Raw genomic sequence first — 19,861 nt, forward strand, 5'->3', positions numbered from 1 at the left:
ATAGAATTAAGAGCTCAGTTGTGCCTGCCAGGACACACTGGGACCTGCACCAATCCCAAACGAATTTGCCCATTGTTATTTTCCACCTGTTGCTACCCTCTTTTATTGGGTGCAGTTTATTATTTCTCTCTGTGCGGCCAGCAAGCTCTGCTGGTGAGCACATAGGGCGTGCAGAGCAAGGGGCTTTCCTCCACAGCCTCTGGAGGGCTATGAACCCCCAGCAAGGGAGTTGGAAAGGAACAATCCTTACACTCCCCCACAAAGATTCCAGCTATGCCTGGCTTTTACATGGGTCCTTTCACCCTTCCTCTTCTCTACACAAAGGTTCATGCATGGTCTTGCCTTAAGTAAGTGCACGTGCCTAAGACCTAGATAAAAACATAGTTGGGATCAATCTATTTAGGAGAGGAGCAACTAAGGACACTACAGACAGTCAGAGAAGCCAGGTTTGTATTTCTTATGGATTTATTTCAAAAAAATATTCTTTGCTAATCTCAAAAAAAATATATAATGCAAGACAAACCTTACAGGCCATATTACTACCTCACAACCTGAGCTGCTAGACTGCACTGATGAGAAACTAATATTTATAGAAAAATTTCAAAGGGACCTCAATCTGAGCATCCAAAATTGTTCACCTAAAACTCAAAAAGCACCCGTCCTGTGGTGTGCATGTGCAAATACATCTACCACCTAAATACAGGCTGCAGTAAAACAGATACGTCATTTTCACTGCCCACATTCACTCGCTTCCCATATTCTTCTGCTTCCCTTCTAACCCCTTGCCATGATCCCACCTTCCCTTCTAATCACCAACTCTCTATATCCCCCAACATCCAACACCTCTGTATCCCACCCATCCTGTTCCATGCATTACTACCCACACATAGTCACAGCCTCACCTCACAAAAATCTCCTTCAATTTTGACATAAAAACTTCCCATGGCACACACACACCTTCTCACAATCACAGTCAAACTCACAACGTTGACCTCAGAATTCTTTTTGTAAAAATAATACCTTATAGACTCTTTAAATAAAAGTATGTCTATTGGTGAGATTTCTTAGCTATGCCAAGGCCAGAATTCAGGTTAGTCTGATTGTGAGGAACTGGATGTGCACATGGTGGTTGGATAGACACTGGAATTGGAAGGGTATGAGCTGCAGAGGCTGTTAGCGTGTCTGGGTATTAAGCTGTTTGGGTGCAAGTCATGTGAATTGAGTTTGGCATGCCTGTGAAAGTTGTATTAACCTGTGATTGCCTTGAATTTTGGTGACTGCAACCTCAAGGCCAAGTTAACTGTTTTTAGGTGGGGTCAATAAGGAATTCATGTTTGGTACCTGTGTTCCTTGTGTTCTGTCAGAAGGCAGTTGCGGCAAGTAAGGACATCACAGGTCTCACAAAACAGTTTAAGGCTCTCTTGACAGTGTATGGGGCAAAACAAGGAAAACTCACTTGCTCCCCCTTCAGTTCCTGGAAAATATAAGACAGTGGAGACACTGAACACTAATAATTGCAACTGTGGCACTGCAAAGCTGCCTTGGTTTTGCCTTTTACATATTCCATTGTTGCCAACTCTCATAATTTTATTGCAAATCTTGATGTTGTTCTTAAAGCCTCAGCTCTTGGAGTCACGTGAGTCTTACATGAGAAACTTTTGTGTTTTTTAAAAAACATAAAAGTTAAGTTTCTAGCCTTTATGGTTGCAGAGCAAAACTTGAAAACATGACTTGAGTGCAGCCTAAAGGCTCAGAAACCAGATCACAAAGCAAAAGAACCCAAATTGTAGTATTTTTAAAACCTCATGATGGGGGAGGGGGGTTGATTCATGACTTCTGAATGCTTGAAGTTGCCAATACTGATACTGTAACAAAGAAACTGGTGTAACATGCAGTAAAATAAATATGCTAAGTGAATTCAAAGTCAGGACAGAAGCAAGGAGATTGTTTATTCCTAAAAAGGTGTCTGTGGGGTTTTCTCCACACTCACGTTTGGCTTCTGTGTTCAAATGCAGCATTACATAAACTTCAACAACTTGCGGTTCCTATACCTGCTCTTGTGCACTAAAACAGGGTAGGCATTAGTCCCCAAACAGAAGTGATAAGCAATGCACAGTGGAACTGCGAAGTGGGAGGGTTGCATGTATGCAGTCTATACTTGCCTTCCCCCACATGGGGAGGAATTGCCTTAGAAAGAGAAAGAGAGCTTGGGAGCAGGGTGAGAGAGAACTCAAAGGGATGGTGAAACAAGAGTAACAAAGCCCCCTTTCTAGAATTATATGCTCACAAGTGCATCTGTGTTGAAAACTCAGAAACTATTTTCTTGAATCCCAGAGGCTCCAGATAAGTGTTCAGACTTGAGATCTCAAAAACTTAGTCCACCCACCTAACCATTTTAAGGTTCACCCGTCACTAGCTCATAATAGGGCAAAAGCAGTTTACAGAGCACATTTTCATCTGTGGAGACCCAGCGTAGGTTGCAAGTGAAAATAAATGTAATATCTCCATATTAGTTCCACTTCACCAAAACTTCACAGAGTCTGGCATGACAGGCAGTCTTTGTTGAAGAGAGGCTGAAGGCTCACACAGATCAGGACTAAGGTGTTGTCAGAGAACTATGCCGAGGAGTTCACACAGCCCCTGCCCATAACATGGCTGACTCTAGACCACGTTATTAGGTCTTTTATAAGCATTGCATTTTTGGGGGGAGGGAGCACATAATCACATCCCAAAGGAACACCCCCGCGGAGACTGTGTCCTGTGTTGTCACCATCTCTCGAAAATGTCTCTGAAGTTACCAACTCTAGATTAATAGTCTTCAGTTCCCTATTTATACAAATGTGGATAATAATACTTCCTTTCTTCCACACTTTGCCTGGTATATCTATCAGACACTAAGCAATCTGGGGCAGCGACTGCTTCTTACTATGCATCAGTACAATCCCCAAATCAGGCCATTATGGGGCATCTGGGCCCTGCTGTAATACAAACAAATAATACCAACAACACTAATCTGACAACAAAGAAATGGAGTACAATAGGCCAGTGACTAATATGGTGAATAAGCCTTCATGCAGTTAAATCCAGAGATGGACTAGCAGCTTTGAACCAATGTATTCTAATAAGACACATTTGTCTTGAAGCTGATGATGTCTTTGTTTCACAGGATGTTGCCAGTGAAGAAAAAAGAAGGACCAGTCACAGAGAGTGAACTCTTGCCACCTCAGACAGATCCCTAGTTCATTATGTGCTTACTTATGCAAAAATTATCACTCTGCTCACAGCTGAGTCTCTCTCTGATGTACTATATAATACAAATCTATTCTTCCGTAGGTGAGCCAAAAAGTTTGGCCCAGAGAGCCAAACTATTTCTGAATTGAGAAATGTGGATTTTAGTTCAAGACCATTGCTAACGCATATTTGTAGACAATTTTTTTTTAAACACATGCATCAACCACGTTAGTCCCTGTTCTAATTCAGTCACTTAATGCTAGTTTCAAAGTCATGATATAAAAGGCACAATAGACTCCTGAGGTTTGCTTACAGTGAAGCCCTTCTTGTTTCTGACACTTAGAATAAAAGTATGGATGGATGGAATCCATCCCCTGCCTCTCAGGACAGCATGAATCTGAGCAGTTAAAATCAAGTATCTTAGTGCCTTCTTGGCTAGATTTCCAGCCTATTCTCTATATTGATGATTAGGTTCATTTACTGCCTCAAAATTCAAAGCTGTCTTTCTTTCCATCCTGGATTTAACGTGTAATAAGATAATTTGTACGAGGTATTACATCAACATTTTTATGCAACCGCATAGCATATTTTACATTTTTGATACATTAGTAACCATGGTGTCATGTTTTATTTTTCATGGATGTGTAATTACCTGACATTGTTTTGTATTATCACTATGTAAAATTTTAATAAATAGTATTATTAAAAAATTGAAGTTGAGCCTGAATTTTATTCATCCCTCTCGTAATAGCCTTCTATGTATCCAAGAAAGAACTCATGCTTCATGAATTCACAATCCCATGTTTTCAATGGGTCTCTAGTTTCTGTGCAAACACCTGCTTATGCATTAAAAATCTCTGCAAAAAATCAAGCAGTTAGATGTTCAAGGGTGATTTTCCTCTACCTTATCAGAGCAGTGTACCAAATGCAGACAGCAACATAATCTGTACCTCAGGTCTCAATCTGAAAAACATCTTGAGCTGTTCTGTGTCCCATCTCCCAGCAGGCTCTTGAGAGGCATGATGGTTATACTGTGAAAGTACAGGACCAAGGCCATCCCTGCTGTCTGGGTTTTGAGGACAACGCAAATAGCTCTTGCTTATAGCAGGAACAGTTTTTTAAGGTCAAACCGGTCCAAGTACCATGAAACACTCTTATTTACAGTCATACAGCAAAAGCTTCTACTTTGCTTTCTCCCTCTGAAAGATCTGTAGCCTACTGATGATTTAAATCATTCCAAAGAAATCAATGTTTTTTCAGTATGATGTCAGATTTAAAAGACAGCCACTTTTCAAATGGAAACTAGGGAAATACCCTTGTCAGCTATAATCACACAGATTCAAAGCCACATCACTCTAGTAACTCCCAGGACTCAATAAACATATCAGGTGCCAATTGGCACTCTCATTACATTGCTTGCATTCTACACTTACTTTTATTCCCAGTTCAGAATTATGCTCTCCATGTGGGAATCATAGCTATCATAATCCAAGTCAGTTTATTGAGCATCATCTCAACAATAGTAAGGAATCATTTGCCCTATGTACTGGCACTACCATCACTTTCCTTCAGAATGTGAGTTTTGAAACAGATTAAGAAAATAACTATCTAATTCACAGAAGCTTAAAATTGGCATTTTAACTCTTTTTTTTTTAAAAAAAAGATGAACACATTCACCATTTTGGATCACCTCTTCCAAGGCCTGCATACAGTAATTGTCCTTATCTCAAACAAATATAAAGACAGTGTGATCTCTGTGGGTATGTTTACACTGCAATTAAAAACCTGCAGCTGACCCTTGCCAGCTGCCTCGGACTCAAGGGACTAGAGCTAAAGGGATGTCTATAAAATCATGAATGGTGTGGAGAAAGTGAATAAGAGTGTTAATTATCCCTTCACATAACACAAGCACCAAGGGTCACCCAACAAAGTTATTAGGCAGCAGGTTTAAAACAAATAAAAGGAAGTATTTTTTCACACAACGCACAGTCAACCTGTGGAACTCATTGTCGGGGGTTGTTGTGAAGACCAAAAATATAAATGGGTTTAAAAAAAAATTTAGATAAATTCATGGAGCATAGGTCCATCAACGGCTATTAGATAAAATGGTCATGGATTCAATCCCACGCTCTGGTGTCCCTAAACCTCTGACTGCCAGAACATGGGACTGGATGACATGGGATGAATCAGGGGATGAAAGAGTTCATTCCCTCTGAAGCATCTGGCATTGGCCACTGATAGAAGACAGGATACTGGGCTACTGATCTGACCCAGTATGGCCATTCTTATGTTCTTACAACAGGCTGTTTTATCTTTGCTTTATGCTCAGAAAAGAGCCTACATTTCCTTGCTTTGGGTCAAATATAATTCTAAAAGCTACATTTTATGTGCTGTTTTATTTTTGACCTGTTCTTACAAAGTTTCCTTTCCTTCCCTCTACCATCTGGTAACTGATCAATAGCTCTAATATTAAGTACCCTAACCTGTACATCTTACACAGAGAAACGCCCATTGACTTTTAGGTGAGCTTTGCCTGTACAAGGAGTAAAGGACTGGGTTCTATATAACACCTGCAAGAAAAAAGAAACATTTCAAAGAACAGTCTTCATCTATGTTTCTTCCTTGTGTCTGTCCTTTCTCTCTCCTATAGCTAAAGTGATTGTGCAGCACTCTAAAATGCACTTAGATGTGCTCTTTTGGGACTCCTTTATGTTCTACTTTCTGCCTTTCACCCATCTTCTGCTCAGTCTCTCTGACACCCACAAAACCATACATGAGAAAGATGCATTGGGTTAAATTAAGGTGTGAACTTAGGCCATACGTACCCTAGCACTTTAGTTGGTAAAACTTGTCGCTCGGGGGTGTGGGAAAAAAAAAAAAAAACCATACCCCTGACCGACATAAGTTACACAGACAGAAGTGCAAGCATGGACAATGCTATGTTGGCAGGAGATGCTCTCCCACCGACATAGCTACTGCCACTTGTTGGGGGTGGTTTAATTATATCAGTGGGAGAGCTCTCTCTGTCAGCACAGAGCGGCTACACAGGAGATCTTACAGCGGCACAGCTGCATCAGTACAGCTGTGCTGCTGTAAGGTAGCTAGTGTAGACATAGCCTTAAATCAGTTTAGTTAAACTGGTGTAAAATCCTACTGCAAAATACTTTACAGTTTATGAATAGCTTATTTCAGTTTAGCTTAATTTGTTCCTAATCAACTTAAGCTACATAGATATTTCACACATAAAACTGCATTAAAAATATTAAGTTGCAAAGTCAAAAATTCAAAAGTTAGGAAATGCCATAATTAACATTGATATGCAACCTTACTTAGGCCCCCTTGTATGTATGCATTGATACAGGCTCTAATTATATGATCACTTACTAGTTTTTCCACAGGACCACTACTTCCTTCATTGCACAGAAGGGACAGTGCTCACTTAATGAGCACCTTTTCTACATTTTTTTTATCCTCATTGTTCAACGTGTGGCCCCAGGCCTTATTTACTGCACACTATTCAAACCCTTCTCTGAAGACAGAATTATTTATTTCCTCATGGCCATTTCTATGGTGCTCATTACTATAGTATTGGAGAACTTCACAAATATTAATTCATTTATCTTCACAACACTCTGGTGAGATGAGGAGATATTATCTCCACTTTACACAGGGGGAAATGAGGCCCAGAGAAATTAAGGTCCAAGGGGTCTGCTAATTTTGGGTGTCAAGTTGAGCTGCCTAGAACCTGATTTTTCAGAGTACTTAGCTTTTTTTAAGGACTTTATATATTCAAAGCACAGCTTCCCGCTTTCAGTTGCAACTGTGAGCATGCAGCACTTCCACAAATCAGACCCCAACGTCTCAAATCATGCACCCAGAAAATGAGGAACACACAACTAGTGACCACTTGTGAGAAGTCTGATGTAAGTGACTTGACTAGCATCACACAGGAACTTTGTGGCAGAAGCAGGTATAGAATCCAATTCTCCAGGGTAGCATTCAACTGCCTAAACCATGAGACCATCTCTTCTCTTCCTGCCATCCCCTGCCTCATTCACTACACACCTTGCAATTTCTGCAACGAATGATAACAGACACAGATAACAGCTTCTTAGTGAAATACAACTTCCTAACCTTTGATAATTGCCTTTGCAACTTTAATGTTCTTTTAACATAGCTTGTGTGCAATTTCCTAAGTCTTTAAAAAAAAAAAAAAAAAAAAAAAGCAAACTGAAAAAAACAGAAATTCACATTGACACCCAGATGGTTCATCAGCACAGTTGGAGCCTTCAGATCACTGCAAGACTTCTACCACTTGAGGTAATGGAGTAACTGATAGCCATAGTAGATCATCCTCCATGTGGACGACCATTACAGGGGTACGAGACACAGACTCTGCCAGTGATTTTCAGATATTTGCTGAAAGCAGAGGAATGATGAGACTCTGGAATCTTGGGTTTCATTCCAGGCTAGAGAGAAGCATGCTACAGTGATCACAGCCTCTTCTGTCTACTACCCCCAAGCTTGACCCTTTCTGTGCCATTCCCGCTAAACTGACTCTGTCCCTGTCGTTTCTTCCTCATCCCTGAATCCTCAAATCAGTCCCAGTCTATTTGCATACTCAGTCCCAATCTCCATGCCTTAGTCTTCTCATTCCAGTCCCAATCTCTTTGCCCAGCCAGTCCCACTTCTTCCCCCATACACCAACTCCTCATCAGATCTGCCTTCCGTCTTCCCTTAACTAGTTCTCAGTCTCCTTGTCCATCATGTCCCAATCTCCTCCTCTCCTCCAGTTTCTCTCTTCCCCTACCCTATCTTCAATACCTGTCTCACCTGGCTCCTTGCCCCAATCTATTCCTTTCCCTCCCCTTTGATCCAGTTCTTGTCAGGCAGCTTCCTCCTTCATGCTGCCTGGGCACCAGCAGCAATGTCACAGAAAGCACAGGAGAGCCAGGCTCCCTAACTTGGCCTGGACCTACCATTACAGGGGAAGTCTGACCTTGACCCAATAGCCCTGGGCGGGAGAACACTCAGTTGCTCTGTGAGGATAAAAAAGGCATTGTTCAGTCAAATGTAAGAGCTGTGAGGAGATGAGTATGCTCGTTGAGCACAGACTCTTCAGCAATTTTAGCTGCTACATGTTAAGAAATCTCTACTGAACATATGCAAACAGATATTTTCAAAGGAAGTCCCTGCTCCAAATCACAGAGGTGCTACATCTTCTCAAAGGTGGCCAGAATTTTTTTAAATAGCAAAACAGTGTATTTTTTTCTAGCCTCATTCTTGGAAATGACTGAAGCATACTGACTCAAACTTTCCAAAAATATTCAGCTTGAGACAGACTCCCAGCATGGAACATTTCAGCCAGAATGGCTAAAGTTTGGCACAGTTATAATCAACTGAATACAAGGTCTTATAATAGGAAGTGACAAGTAACCTTAAGGATAACGCCATGCTACCAGCCCCACTTCTAATAAGCCTGGCTTATAATGATGTAAGTGTCCACAGAGCCTTTTGCACCAGTTTAAGTTAATCAATTTTCCATCACACATTAAAGTGCTTTGGGGCAGGGACTTTTTGGTTCTGTGTTTTTCAAAACCTAGTATACTGGGTTTTTGATCTATAACTGGGGCTCCTAGGTACTACCACAATGCAAATAATAACTAAATTGTGAAACCACAGCAACTTTGTGCATAGAAAAGCCCCTAGATTCTTTAACAAAAGTCCTTCTGGCTTAAAGAGCAGCACTGAAAGGAGCCCCATCAGGCTCTCCTGGGTAGCTGTGACTGTGGGACATGAATGGAAGAATCTGCATTTGTAACCTGGAAGTGTTAGAGTTCCAAAGTGTTCCATTTCCAGTGGAACTGCTTTCTTTTCCCGGTGAAAGCATAGCACAGGGGCACATGTTTGGTTATGAGAGAGTTATCTATTAGAAGAACCACCAAGCAAAGTTCACCTCCTCTGATACAAACGCTCTGAGATGAGGACACGCTTGCTTCCATAGCCCAACATACATCCCAGTATGGTATCTGTTTGACTCCATGAACATTTTATCTCAGGATAGAGCAAAAAGGACAGTTTCCAGCTTGGGTGATAGGCTCCAATCTGAGCCAAGGATAAGAGGCTTAGGCCTCAGCTCAGGTATGTGGTTGGACATCCCCCGACACTGGAATAATAGGCCAGGATCAGTTTATGCCTAGCCCTTGTGTGGGTGTGCAGGGGGATGGAAAGAGCCTTCCCCTTCCTCCCTCACGTTACACAGACCAAACCACCGGTGTGTTGCAAGGGGGCAATTGGCTTCAATTGCTTCTTTGGTGTGTCCCTGGAGGCACATATCCCACAGGGAACAGGGAGGAGCCATGTCTACACAGGCACACTGGGATCAGGCTGCAAGATCCTGAAGGACTGTACAGCCTGAAAAATTGCTGCGCACTGGTAGGGCTTTTTGGAGGGATTGTGCCTCCCTGAAACACAAGCTCCAATCCTCCCCGTGGGGTGGGGTAGCATTGACTTTGTTGGTGCAAGGTCAGCTCTTCGGAGCTGTAGAATGTTGTCTGTCAAAACCCCACTTATTGTATGCATAATATTTATTCACAATCATTGCAAAGTGCAGACTCTGTGGAGGTCCAGCTGAATTACTCCCCCCCCGCCCCCGCCAAAAAAAAAAAAAAAAAAAAAAAAAAGAACACAAAGCTTCAAAGTTTATGGTTCTACCTGAAGAGCCCTTCAGGGGGACAGACAGGAAATGGTCTCCAGTTTCTTTGCCATGTCTGTGTTCCTCTGTACATGAGCTGCACAGCCACTTATTGCAGTTAGTACACAGACTGTGAGCAGGTCTCTTCTCATTACATGTTGAACAGCTCTGGAAAAAAAAAAAAAAAAGAAAAGCTGCAATTCCATGCAAGTATAATTAAGTGCAGAACTCCTCCAACGAGCTTGTAGAAACTACTTCATTTAAGACACTGTGATTCAAAACCTTGGCGGTTTGGTTACGCCAATAACTGTGAGCACTGGCCCGGATTCTTTTCTCTCTTACACCAGTGTCATTCAATTGACATCAATGGAATTACTCCTGGTTTACACTGGCGCAAGAGAGAGGAGAACAAGATCATCAATGGATATGTTCAAATCAAAGCTGGATGTCTTTCTAATATTCTGTTGTTGAAGAAATAAATAGTTACAGGTTTGATACCAGAATTACTGGGCAAGGTTCTATGGCCTGTGCAATGCCGGAAGTTAAACTAGATGATCATAATAGCTCTGGCCTTCTGTTCCTAAAAATCTATTAATTGATGAACTAAGAATGGTCTGATTTCAGTGCACGGAGTGAGTGGGGATAGTTGCTTCTCGAAAAAAAGGAACTTGCAGAGGATAAGAGGTCATTTGTATACCCTTAATATTACTACCATAACAGATAATGATGTACAAACACAAGAAAACAAATCAGTGCACAGGAATTATAAGTCCCTTCATGAACATGATAGAATATTGTCCAGTCTGTGAAGAAAAGTTTAACCAAATCTAACCAAGCATCACAGATCCAAGGGATTGGTACTACAGCCCCCCGCTTTGGAACAGTCTCGTGGGGGTACCCCTTCAGTGTTCCAGACCCCTTAAGGTTCTCACTCTTCCTCCAGGATAAGACAGGACGGCTTCACCGTTTCCTTAGGCTGGACCTCTGGGCCTTCAGCACTCTTGCTTCACACTGTGAGTTCAACTGAGACAGACTCCTGATGGAGAACTGTACGCTCTTCAGAGATTAATATACCTCACCCAGCCTTTGCAGCGATACTCACACAGCGTTGTCAAAACAGTAGGGTTTATTAATTAGTCGACAGAAACACAGCATAGGAAGTCATTAGGTTAGCACAGAGAACTGAAAGTTAAAGAATGGTCCGTTCTGGTTAGCCCAGGCCTAGTCAAGCTGTACTAAACCCCATTCAAGCTCTCTCTGTCTGACCACCTTAGTCAGACTCTGGGCAAGAGCCCTGACTCCTCCAGCAGCCAACACTTATCCCCTACCTCACACATCTCCATTCCTTTGATGTTTACATAGACCATGCATAGTTTTTTTTTTTTTTTTTTTTTATCTTCAGAGCACTTTTACACACATTAGTTAATTCTCACAATACCTCTCTGAGATGATAATATTTACCTACCTCCATTTCACAAGATGGGCAGTATGTGCTTCCTCTTTTACCATACATGTAAAGAAAAAGGCTGAAGCAGAGAGGGTGACTTGCCCAAGGCCACACAGGAAGTTAGGCTTAGAGAGCCAGGATTAACTCAGGAGTTCCTGGCTCCTGCTCAGGTATTCAGACTACACCTCTCTTTTAAGTGCGGATTTCAACACCATTCACCCAAGGAGCTCAGAAGCAAAAACAACTGAGCAACTCAAGCACACAATACATACATTGCAAAGCAATTACCCTGATAAGTTGCCAAAAGGCCAACTGAAAAGTGAGGCTGGAATTTCAACTCACCAATCAGGGTAGCTCAGCACGGTGTGGTTTATCAACTAGTATACACTTGTACACTTAAGTCCTTCCACAATTATCATCATTTATTTTTATTGCAGTAGCACCTAGAGGCCCCAGTTGACAACAGGGCCCCAGAGTGTACACACACACAGTAAAAGACAGACCCTGCCCCAAAGAACTTACAATCTAGACAGACAAAGGGTAGGAGACAGGAAGGATCACTATATCCATTTTATAGATGGGGTACAGAGAAAGAGTAAGTATCTTCCCCAAGCTTACCCAGGAAGGTAACTTTACAATAGAGGTTATCTGTCTATCCCATTTATAATGAATCCATCACTACAGTGTCTAAGATATGGTCAAGATCTTGGAGTATCACTTTGGTTATCTTTACACCATTAATTGCTCCCCTAAAATGTGACATTCATGTTGGCTACCACCTGAGTGCAACGGTAAACCTCTACCAAAGTCAGAATGGCAAGATGCAGGACTTGATCCTACATTTCTTTTGCACCCCAAATTCTCATTCCCTTTAGCAACATTGCCAAGTCCAATTTGATCAAGCCAGTTAACAGATTTGGGCATAATTTTCAGATTTAGTTGCCTAAAGTTAGGAACCTAAATCCATATGTAGGCACCTAATTATGGGGACTGAATTTCAGAGGTGATGAGAATCCACAGCTCCCAGTTAGGCCATTTTTATGGAACTAGACGTCAACTTTAGACACCAAAGTCTGAAAATACTGGCCTTCATGTCTTTCTAGCAGCCTCATAATTTGAGGGCCTTATGCTGCTCCCGCTGATGTCACTGGCTAAACTCCCACTGACTTCAGTGACAGCAGGATCGGGCCCTGGTTTTCTCCTATTTTTCCTTGTATAAAGGCTTCACTGTTATGAGACTATTTATAAAAAAGGAACATTCTTCATTCCCCTGTAGGATTCCTGTACTCCTGTGGGAATTGTTTTCTTTTTGAATTGCTCTTCGGAGTCCTAAGGGACTGAAGAAAAGAAAATCTTCTTACTGGAGATCTGAGAAATATCCCAATGCCTTTGAAGAGACTAAAAGATTTATTCATTTGATTTCCTTCATACACTGGCTCTCTCTAGAAGGTAGATGAATTGAGTTACGATAATTAAGAAAACTCAATGTAATAAGAACTTTTAACACTGCAGCAGCATTGTGTAAATTTTGCTCTTACTATCTTTGAAGAAAGAAAAGGAGTACTTGTGGCACCTTAGAGACTAACAAATTTATTTGAGCATAAGCTTTCGTGAGCTACAGCCACAACTACTCCTTTTCTTTTTGCAAATACAGACTAACACAGCTGCTACTCTGAAACTTATCTTTGAAGAGTATGTGTGAAGTGATCCTTCCTGGTTCACATAATGATACATTGCATATAAATAGCACCTTTCATCTGAAGATCTCAGGGCACTTTACAAACATTATTCATTGAATTTACACAGTACCCTCTAGGAGTTAGGTATGTATTTCTAGAGATGGGGAAAATGATGAATGGGAAAGTTAAGTGACTCAGAGCAATTCAGGGGCATTGGTAATCAACAGAAGGCTGAACAGAGCTAAAACACAGGAGACAAAGATGGTGTTTGACCTTATGCTCTTCTCCCACTGGATTCTGGGGCCAGTCTCCAGAACAACTTAGAGCAACTTCAAGACTTCTGTAAGTTGTTCTGGCTGATAACCCACAAAGGACCATTCCATTGGCAGTGCTGGGGTGCAGCAGTGCTCTGGCTGTACCCTTGATATGTCCCCTAAGTTGGTAAAACCTGCTAAAGGAATCTCCAATGCCAGAGGAATCTTTAACTGGATATTTAAGCTGGTTTTATACCTCCCTGGAACTGACAGAGAGGCACAGAGCAGATGGAATGGGTCCGTGATCTGGCCCAGAGATTTGAACCCAAGAATTCTAGCTCTCAGTCACTAGCTCTAACCATTGGGCAACATTTTCGATTCCAGTAGAAAAAGGATAAAATGAATCAGTCAATAGTTTGTAAAGTAGTTTTGATTCATTTAGTGCTATTTTAGCTCCTCATTCCAGTGCAATATAATCATTTTCCAATGTCTTGCTTCCTCATTCAGGAAGGGTATTATAGTGAGATACAGAGAGCAGAAATAAACAAGAACAATTCCCCTGGAGCTGCACAAACACTTAAATACAGTGGAAACAGTACAATTAAACTAGTATAGGAGAAGACTATACATAACTAAAATACTAAATTGCAAATCAACTTTTTTAAATGGCACGAGAAGCATATTTGTCTCCAGGCATATTGTTTACATAAGGCCACAGCAAACGGCAAAATGTCTCCAACTTCTCAGTTACATCCATTCTATCCTGATGAAAGACAAAAGTTCTGGGAGACTTCCCTCAGGATTGATGAAGAACTTTATTTGTTGTTATTATTAGACTGACATCTCTATCATTTAACAGAAGCAATCAATTTGAGACAACCATACAACCAGTAGCCTTTGTCACTGCTTACCTGGCCCTGACAAAGGAACAGAGGATATTGAGAAACACAGAGTGAAAGGGATATCCAGCATCTTGCTGGATGCATCAGATGCATTTATTACCTGTACATCACTTTTATAATGAATGAAACATAATTCAAGAGTGAAATCCTAGCTCGTCACTGAGAAACCTAACTTTGGTGGTAAGTTGGGTTTATTTGAAAGACAATTCTACCCACTAGAAACTTGTGTTCTGTGCTACTCAGTTTGATGTTGCAACAAGTCAAAATTTTCTGTGCTCCACTGTGGCTAGTGCTGTGGTGACTGACAGAAGTGTTTTCATGCAAAACAACTGTTAAGGGAAATAGTTCCCTCCAAGGGCCAACTTAGGTGCTTAGCAGCAGGGATTTGTATTGCCACATACTCATGCCAAGAGCCCAGTCCTGCACCACTGAAGTCATTGTCAAAGCTCCCACTGACTTTAATGCCTTGCTCTTCACACAGGGTGAGAAAAGTGCTTTAGAGGCAGTATGTTCAGTCCCTGGGGATGACTGAAGAGCTGCAGTGAAATTACAATGCTATATAAAGCTACTCAAACAACAAATTTTGAGTCTGGTTATCGGTTTTCAAAAGACTCATGCTGCAACCTATTTAGCAGCCTCCACTTACCCTTGCCATAGCTGGATTTGCTGTGGGAAAGTCCTTGAGAAAGAAATTTTCAACTACATCGCCTGCGAAGCACGTCTGTTTGCACACAGGACATGAGAGGATACCTGAGCGAAGAAACAGAACAGCTGTATGAATCAGGAAATGAAATAAACCACACTGAAGTACTGACAGTTCTTTGATATCACACCAAAAGGCTTAGTTCCAGGAAACTCAACTCTTCATCAACTAACGAATTACATTTGCCTAGTTTTGGCACAGTACAATACACTACTGTGACTCTGTGATTCTATGTTCTATGCTGCACTTATCACTGTGGTATCTGAGCACCTTCAAATCCACACAAGCTCTTGAAGTTCTGATAAAAACTGTTAATCCACCAGTATTTTCTTACATTAGCTATTGTTCTTTTGCGACAACCTTTCATTCTCCTTCCCACTGGTGAGGCCTCAGCTGGAGTAGCATGTCCAATTCTGGGTACCACATTTTAGGAAAGGTGGATAAATTAGAGGGAGTCCAAAGGAGAGCAACAAAAATGATAAAAGTTTTAGAAAATCTGATTTATGAGGAAAGGTTAAAAAACTGGTCATGTTTAGGTATAAGAAAAAAGACTGATGGGGGACCTGACAACAGCCTTCAGATATCTTAAAGGCTGTTATAAAGAGGATGGTGATCAATTGTTCTCCATGGCCACCGAGATAGGACAAGAAGAAAAAGGGCTTCATCTGCAACAAGGGAGATTTAGGTTAAATATTGGGAAAAACTTTCTAATTATAAGGTTAAATTCTGCAATAAGCTTCTGAGGAAGTGGTGAAATCTCTATCATTGGATGTTTTTAAGTACACGTTGGATAAACACCTGCAAGGGATGGTCTAGATACACTTGGTCCTGCCTCAACGCAGGGAGCTGGACTTGACCTCTCAAGGTTCCTTACAGCCCAACATTTTTATGATTCTACAAAAAAGACTTTTGGGGTCTTAATATTCAGGAGAGTAGAGTAGTTGCTGTGAAATCACCAGGCAGAACAACTCATGTGAGTAAGGGGCTGTAGGACAGGGTCCTTTCTTGACATGAAATTCAGATGGCTACTCTCTTGTCGTTTCCAGGGGAGAATGAACACTGGTATTTTCTATACAAAACAATATCAGAATTCTGTGTTATGAATTCTCATACTATTGACACATTAATGAAAACTAAAATCACCAGTACTATATTTTTCTGAACTATTTGCTTAAATAGACCAGGAATGTTAACGTGATTTTTTTTTTTAATTCCACATATTAGTTTGAAAAGGACGAAGGATGAGATTTCAAAAGCACCTAAGAAAAACAGGAACACAAATTCCATTGAAAGTCAATGGGACTTGTGCTTCTTCTTCTCTTAGACACCTTTGAAAATCCCATCAAAATTTCTTTAGCCAACATTAAAACCAGAACTCTTGGAAGTTAGCCTGCAGAATCTCTTGTTATATTTGTTTAAGAACTATATGTGACAGGTTGCCCCCCTTCAAGATGCCACCTGATGTGCTGAGATACCACTGAGCCTGCCTGTTCTGCCAGCCTGGGCACCCTTTTTACCTGTCTTGCTGAGCCAGGCTTTTAAGCCTCCTTTAGCACACATACAGGCAGGGCCACACCCAACTACGGAAAGATAGACCCTGAGATCAGCTCTGGGAAGACTCAGCTTTAAGGGACTTGCCCCAGCACTCAGGTGTCCACCTCCCTTGGAGTGCAGACCCAAAGGTATATTATGAAATCCGCCTCCTCCCTCAATGTGGAGGAAGGCATACACAGCCTCTTGCCCCCACTCCTCCCAGTTATGAATTGCACAAACTGGGTTATATTATAAACAAGAAATAAGTTTATTAACTACAAAAGGTGAATTTTAAGTGAATATAAGAGATAACAGACAGAACAAAGCTGATTACTGAGCAAATCAAACAAAATATGCAAGCTAAGCTCAATATACTCAAGAAACAGGTTACAAAATGTAATCTCTTACCCTAAATGTTATTTTAGGCAGGTTGCAACGTTTCTGTAGCTTAGAGTTCCAGTTATATTTCTTTTCAGACTGGACCCCCATCTCAGTCTGGACTCCCCACTTGTCTTCCCTTCAGGTGTCTTTAGCAGTCTTTCTTCCTGGGCAGACCAGCCATGGAGAGGAGGAGTCCTGTTTGCCTGCCTTCCCATCCTTAAATAACGTTTACATAAGGCGGGAATCCTTTGTTTCCCAAACTTGACCCTCCTCCCCTTTTAGTGGAAAGTTACAAGAAGTCCAAGATAATGTTTAGTATTAGGTGACAAGACCACCTGACCTAGTAGTGTCACAGTTACATCCCAGGATGCCTCCCAGAAGGGAGAGAGATTAGTATCTTCACAATCTTGTTGTTTCCTTCTGATGGCTCATCAAATCTGATGGCCTGTCAGCTGGTGGGTGTCTTAGAATCATAGAATATCAGGGTTGGAAGGGACCTCAGGAGATCATCTAGTCCAACCCCCTGCTCAAAGCAGGACCAATCCTCCATAATTGCCCCAGATCCCTAAATGGCCCCCTCAAGAATTGAACTCACAACCCTGGCTTTAGCAGGCCAATGCTCAAACCACTGAGCTATCCCTCCCCCTGATACACCCAATACACACCCAGTTGTAATTGTTACATGTAATTGTCTTCCCAATGCACACCCAGTTGTAATTGTTAAATAGTCCATATTCCTAACTTTAGATACAGAAATGATACATACATAAAAATTGGATAATCACATTAAGTAAATCATAATCTTTCCAATGGTATTTTACATGAGCCATCTTTCATAAAGTATCTCACAGTTATGTCATATCCATATCATAAGCATATCTCCATAAAGAATATGGAGTGTAATGTCACACTATAAAAGCACAGATTAGATAGTACATTAAGATCTCACTTCACTTCCGTTTGGTATTTATTTACTATTGAGATGCTCAAAAAGAGTCTTCAAATCTCAGGAGGAAACTGGTTTCTGGTAATGAACATGGGCTTGATCCAAAGCTCAGGGAAATCAATGGGAATCTTTCCACTGACTTCACTGGATTTTGGATGATGCCGCTAATATTAGCTAATTTACAAACAGTTTGATAAATATTCCTAATTTGGTCACTTTATCCATCACCTTCCTTCTCCTGACACACTAACATTTTAGATAGCATATAGGTAGCACTCTGAACAGAGAGTACACTCCTCATTTGAAAATTAGGCCTTGTCAAGGTATCTCAGGTTGATCACCCAAAAAGTTAGGTATGCAAAATGACTAGTGACTTTTGAAAATCTAGGCCTTGGTGCTCCAAAGTAAAACATATTATACAGGTATAGAATGCATTGGTGACATCAGGCTGCTTTCTCTTACACTGCAATTTAGAGTGGTTAACAACATAGTAAAGACCCAATTCTACACTACTGATGTCAATGGGAGTTTTGCTGAGAGAGAGGAAAGTATAGTGATGTAGAGGACTAGGCAGCTCATGTAAGGCCCACCTTCACTGTTCATGCCTCCATCCCCCTAAGCATGATGTCACTACAAAACACAATCTGTTTTATCCACTTGTCCCTTTTGACTGCGAGCTCTTCAGGCCAGGGACTCTGTTATCTGTTCAACACATCTTACCTAGCGTACAGCACCATATGCAGCTTCTGCACTATGGAAAATAATAAAAGTAGTTTCAGAATGACTGTGTGCACACAATATACAAATAGGTATAATATACACTGCCTTGCAATAGTTTTACATAGCAACCACTAATCAAGGTCAAGCCAAAGGAGGAAATAAGCTGCCCACAGAAACAAAAGCAGGTTGCAAGTTTCTGAAAGATCTTTTCACTATGACAGAGCACTTAACACAACAAATATAGGAAGAGAGAAAGAAATTGCTCTGCTCTGCTACCAGTGATCTCTTCATATGTCTCAGTGTCTAAGGAATGATCATTCAGTTCCTCTCCTGACTAGTATACCAATGGGAATTTTAGTCATTACAAATGTTGGGAACCAACATTGCCATTCAAGTAGCTGTTCCAAGCTCTGAAAATGCACCACATCTATAATAACCCTAGCCAGTTCACTCATGGGCCTCTTGGAATAGGAGACTCACATTCTTGACATACTGTATGGTGTTTTTTCCTCAGGGCAAACATCTACTTTTGACTAAGATGAAACCACCAAAATAATACACTTGAACCTAATTCCTCAGAGATGAGGGTGGTGCATTAATGCAACAAATCCTTTTTAATCTTAGTCCTTAACTTTCAAGTGAGCACAGAATTTTGACACTAGGCATCATGACCTCTCTCTTTTCAAGCAGTCAGTTTATGATAACAGAGGGCAATGTTTTCCAGGGCTAAATGAGGTAAACTTATTTAAGTTTATGTTTTTAGTAATATTTTTAGACTGGTGCTCAGTTATGACTTCAAACCAGAATGACGTTATTATACATGCTGTCTTCCTTAACTAAAAATATTATTCTAGAAAGAAAATGCCTTGTAGAATAGGTTTCAGAGTAACAGCCGTGTTAGTCTGTATTCGCAAAAAGAAAAGGAGTACTTGTGGCACCTTAGAGACTAACCAATTTATTTGAGCATGAGCTTTCGTGAGCTACAGCTCACTTCATCGGATGCATACTGTGGAAACTGAAGACGACATTATATACACACAGAGACCATGAAACAATACCTCCTCCCACCCCACTCTCCTGCTGGTAATAGCTTATCTAAAGTGATCATCAAGTTGGGCCATTTCCAGCACAAATCCAGGTTTTCTCACCCTCCGCCCCCCCCCCCCCCAACTCACTCTCCTGCTGGTAATAGCCCATCCAAAGTGACCACTCTCTTCACAATGTGTATGATAATCAAGGTGGGCCATTTCCTGCACAAATCCAGGTTCTCTCACCCCCTCCAAAAACCACACACACAAACTCACTCTCCTGCTGGTAATAGCCTATCCAAAGTGACCACTCTCCTTACAACGTGCATGAAAATCAAGGTGG

At 41.2% G+C, this 19,861-nt stretch overlaps 2 protein-coding genes across 8 annotated transcripts in view; one reads left to right on the forward strand and one right to left on the reverse strand.

The window, feature by feature from the left end:
• The window catches only part of TRIM66 (tripartite motif containing 66), an 83,513-nt gene that overhangs the window by 41,389 nt on the left and 22,263 nt on the right, over window positions 1-19,861 (reverse strand). For 4 of the 5 annotated variants that reach the window (XM_043547953.1, XM_037899765.2, XM_043547954.1 and 1 more), the window contains 3 exons: window positions 14,854-14,957; window positions 9,946-10,093; window positions 1,342-1,474 (listed from right to left, as the gene is read on the reverse strand). In XM_043547953.1, the coding sequence (XP_043403888.1) occupies window positions 1,342-1,474; window positions 9,946-10,093; window positions 14,854-14,957 (385 nt within the window). Of the gene's footprint in view, window positions 1-1,341; window positions 1,475-9,945; window positions 10,094-14,853; window positions 14,958-16,851; window positions 19,446-19,861 lie in introns of those variants that run through there. The other variant, XM_037899768.2, reaches the window with a different exon arrangement.
• Window positions 12,694-19,861, forward strand: part of LOC102947076 (60S ribosomal protein L27a) — a 33,471-nt gene continuing 26,303 nt past the window's right edge. The window contains exons 1-2 of one of the 3 annotated variants that reach the window (XM_043547959.1): window positions 12,694-12,698; window positions 14,796-14,799. The gene's annotated coding sequence lies outside the window, so the exon portion shown is untranslated. Of the gene's footprint in view, window positions 12,699-14,795; window positions 14,800-19,391; window positions 19,395-19,861 lie in introns of all 3 variants that reach the window. The other 2 variants (XM_043547960.1, XM_043547961.1) reach the window with 2 other exon arrangements.

This window comes from Chelonia mydas, chromosome 6, assembly GCF_015237465.2.
Source record: "Chelonia mydas isolate rCheMyd1 chromosome 6, rCheMyd1.pri.v2, whole genome shotgun sequence".
Taxonomy (NCBI): Eukaryota; Metazoa; Chordata; order Testudines; family Cheloniidae; genus Chelonia; species Chelonia mydas.